Consider the following 3566-nt stretch of genomic DNA (forward strand, 5'->3'; position numbering starts at 1 on the left):
TTGCTAGAATCCTGACTAGAACAAAAAAAATTTTATAACTCCAGTGCTAGCCTCCCTACACTGGCTTCCTGTTAAGGCAAGGGCTGATTTCAAGGTTTTACTGCTAACCTACAAAGCATTACATGGGCTGCTCCTACCTATCTTTACGATTTGGTCCTGCCGTACATACCTACACGTACGCTACGGTCACAAGACGCAGGCCTCCTAATTGTGCCTAGAATTTCTAAGCAAACAGCTGGAGGCAGGGCTTTTTCCTATAGAGCTCCATTTTTATGGAATGGTCTGCCTACCCATGTGAGAGCACGCAGACTACGTCTCAATTTTAAGTCTTTACTGAAGACTCATCTCTTCAGTGGGTCATATGATTGAGTGTAGTCTGGCCCAGGAGTGTGAAGGTGAACGGAAAGGCTCTGGAGCAACGAAACCGCCCTTGCTGTCCCTGCCTGGACGGTTCCCCTATCTCCACTGGGATTCTCTGCCTCTAACCCTATTACAGGGGCTGATCTCACTGGCTTACTGGTGCCCTTTCATGCCGTCCCTAGGAGGGGTGCGTCACTTGAGTGGGTTGGTCACTGACGTGATCTTCCTGTCCGGGTTGGTGCCAGTAGTCTAGCGTGAGGGGTTATGTCAGTAGTCTAGTGTGAGGGGTTATGTCAGTAGTCTAGTGTGAGGGGTTATGTCAGTAGTCTAGTGTGAGGGGTTATGTCAGTAGTCTAGGGTGAGGGGTTATGTCAGTAGTCTAGCGTGAGGGGTTATGTCAGTAGTCTAGCGTGAGGGGTTATGTCAGTAGTCTAGCGTGAGAGGTTATGTCAGTAGTCTAGTGTGAGGGGTTATGTCAGTAGTCTAGTGTGAGGAGTTATGTCAGGGGAAACAGTGTTGCAGTAGTCTAGTGTGTGGTGCGGATATGACAAGTGAACCTGGGGAGCTTTGTGTTCACATTGTCCTAAAAAACTGAACCAGACAGCGGAATTCAAGCGAACCGAACTCAGACCACCTCTCGAGATGGTCTCAGTTCGGTTTGCGGTTTGGTTTGCACTCTTTTAAGGGGCTGAGTTCCTTGGAGTGTTCATACTGCACAAAAAATTAAGCGAACCGCACTAAGTTCACAGAAATAAGCTGAAAGGGACCAAGTGTGAAAACACCCTTAGAAGTAGAGGTTAGGGAAAATAGGATTTTGAATGGGACTGAATCGTGTGTCCCCACAAGGTTAGTTGTGGGGACACACGTAAATAGTCTGGGTGGCCATTTGATTAATTGTTCAGCAGTCTTATGGATTGGGGGTAGAAGCTGTTAAGGAGCCTTTTAGACCTAGACTTGTCGCTCCGGTACCGCTTGCCCTGATGTAGCAGAGAAAACAGTCGATGAATTGGGTGACTGGAGTCTTTGACAATTGTTTGGGCCTTCCTTTGACACCGCCTAGTATAGACGTATAGTTATACAAGACTGTGTGTGTGTGTGTGTGTGTGTGTGTGTGTGTGTGTATGTGTGTGTGTGTGTAAAGGATACACTGTAGACAGAAGCGTCTGATGTATGACTGGATGAAGTCCAGATGTTCGTCTTTGTAGTCATGCTCCTTCTCCAACGTACTGATGGCATCGCACTGCAACACACACAGGTTAGAGGTCAGAGGTAATATATGTAGTCATGCTCCTTCTCCAGCCAACTGATGACGTCACAGCGAAACAGATAGAATAGGGACAATTCCAGTGTGTGTATTCGTACCTTAGTGCAGATCACCACCATGGGTAGTCCCAGGTTGTGTGTGAGTGTGTTGTCGCCGAGCGGCAGCAGAACGTTCTCCTCCTCCTCACTCCTCCTCTGGGTGGCGCTCTCCTCCCAGCCAGGATCCACATACTCCTGGAACTGTCTGGCCACTACAAACAGTCACAAAGCAGGGGCCTCATTTATCCACTGTGCGTAGGCACAAATCTGTGCGTAAACCATTCGTGGGATTATTTTCACGCAAAGTGTGAGATTTATCAATATGAACATTTACTTAGCCATTACCATGCGTATGCACAATGCCAAGTGGTGGAATAAGGAAACTGCTGGTCAAGAATAGAATGGGGAAGATATATGTGGAAAACGTGTGAAATTGGGAGAGTAATAATAGATTTAAAAAAATAAAAAATCTGTCATTGTATCTCCATTGTGAAATAATGCAACATCGACATGCTTTATAATTTTGACCACATCAGTGCATTTGTTACAATAATAATCCCTATACAGTCATTTCTTAAATTAGAGATACATGTGAAAGTATTATGTAAATCCTATAAAAGACAGGTAATGGGAACTGGAATGAGAGATGGCTGATCTTACTCTGTTGGAAGATTTGGCACGCGCTGTAAAATTATGTGAAAAAAAAATTAAAATTATGTGTAATTATGTGAGAAATGGAGGTGGAAAGGCCTTTATGGGCAAACATTGATATAATAACCATCATATCGAAGTAAACGTGATGATATGGTGTGTGGTCCTCCCACTACGTCTCAGGAAACCATGCAGTTTATTAGGCCACAGATTAAATAAATTAGGATGAACTTCACAGGGTGATGAGCTTGATGCTGATTTCCCCAAAAATATTGATGGTCTTATTCTGGTGACACGATGATCGATGCTTGAATGCTGTTTGACAGAAATGTAAATCTCGCTTTTATCCATAGTAATCTCATCATGTAGACTAGCCTACCTGCACTGTATCTGAGAGCTGTTGGCTAGAGCGCAGATGTCAAGACCAGAGTGGGTAGAGTTGAAAATGCGATGGATGCGATTTTTATTCGGTACATGAAAACTTAAGTAAAAAAGTACCTTTAAAATGTGCACTACATCATCACGCACTGCTTTTTATCCGCAACAAGTCAGTTTGGTAGAAACACACCACTGGTGGGGAAATGTGAATATTTTCTTTATGCATATTTGCATAAAAATCTGTCGCAAATTGGATGGAAAGCGAGCTTTACACACCGTTTTATTTTTGTGCAGTTGGTTAAAACCCTTTTCACAATGTCCAAATAGTCCTCTGCAGCACAGTTTCAACAACTTAGCTATCTAAAAGTCTGCTGAGCAAGCCAATAATATATCTGGTACCAGCCTGTTCAGGGTTAGGTCTAGGGCCTGTTTAGGGTTAGGTCTAGGGCCTGTTTAGGGTTAGGTCTAGGGCCTGTTCAGGGTTAGGTCTAGGGCCTGTTCAGGGTTAGGTCTAGGGCCTGTTCAGGGTTAGGTCTAGGGCCTGTTCAGGGTTAGGTCTAGGGCCTGTTCTGAAACAGACAAGGCCCCCTCAGGAACCTAACACCTGAACAGGCCCTGCTAAACCTACAGCCCTTGAACTACAGGCCCTAGACCCTAACCCTTCGAACAGGCCTAGACCTAACCGCTGAACAGGGCCCCTAAGCCCTAAACCCCTGAACAGGCCTTAGACTAACCCTGAACAGGCCCCTTATAGCCCTAACCCTAACCAGGGTCTCTAGACCTAACCCCTAACAGGCCCCTAAGAGACCTAACTTCTTGAAAACAGGCCCTAGACAACTAACCCTGAAAACTCAGGGCCCTAGAATCCTAACCTG

At 45.3% G+C, this 3566-nt stretch overlaps 1 protein-coding gene across 2 annotated transcripts in view; it reads right to left on the reverse strand.

Moving 5' to 3' along the window:
- The window catches only part of dync1li1 (dynein, cytoplasmic 1, light intermediate chain 1), a 21766-nt gene that overhangs the window by 10094 nt on the left and 8106 nt on the right, over window positions 1–3566 (reverse strand). For both annotated transcript variants that reach the window (XM_024136097.2, XM_024136096.2), the window contains exons 5-6: window positions 1723–1874; window positions 1507–1600 (exon numbers count right to left, since the gene is read on the reverse strand). In XM_024136097.2, the coding sequence (XP_023991865.1) occupies window positions 1507–1600; window positions 1723–1874 (246 nt within the window). The remainder of the gene's footprint in view (window positions 1–1506; window positions 1601–1722; window positions 1875–3566) is intronic.

This window comes from Salvelinus sp. IW2-2015, unplaced genomic scaffold, assembly GCF_002910315.2.
Source record: "Salvelinus sp. IW2-2015 unplaced genomic scaffold, ASM291031v2 Un_scaffold778, whole genome shotgun sequence".
NCBI classification, from domain to species: Eukaryota; Metazoa; Chordata; class Actinopteri; order Salmoniformes; family Salmonidae; genus Salvelinus; species Salvelinus sp. IW2-2015.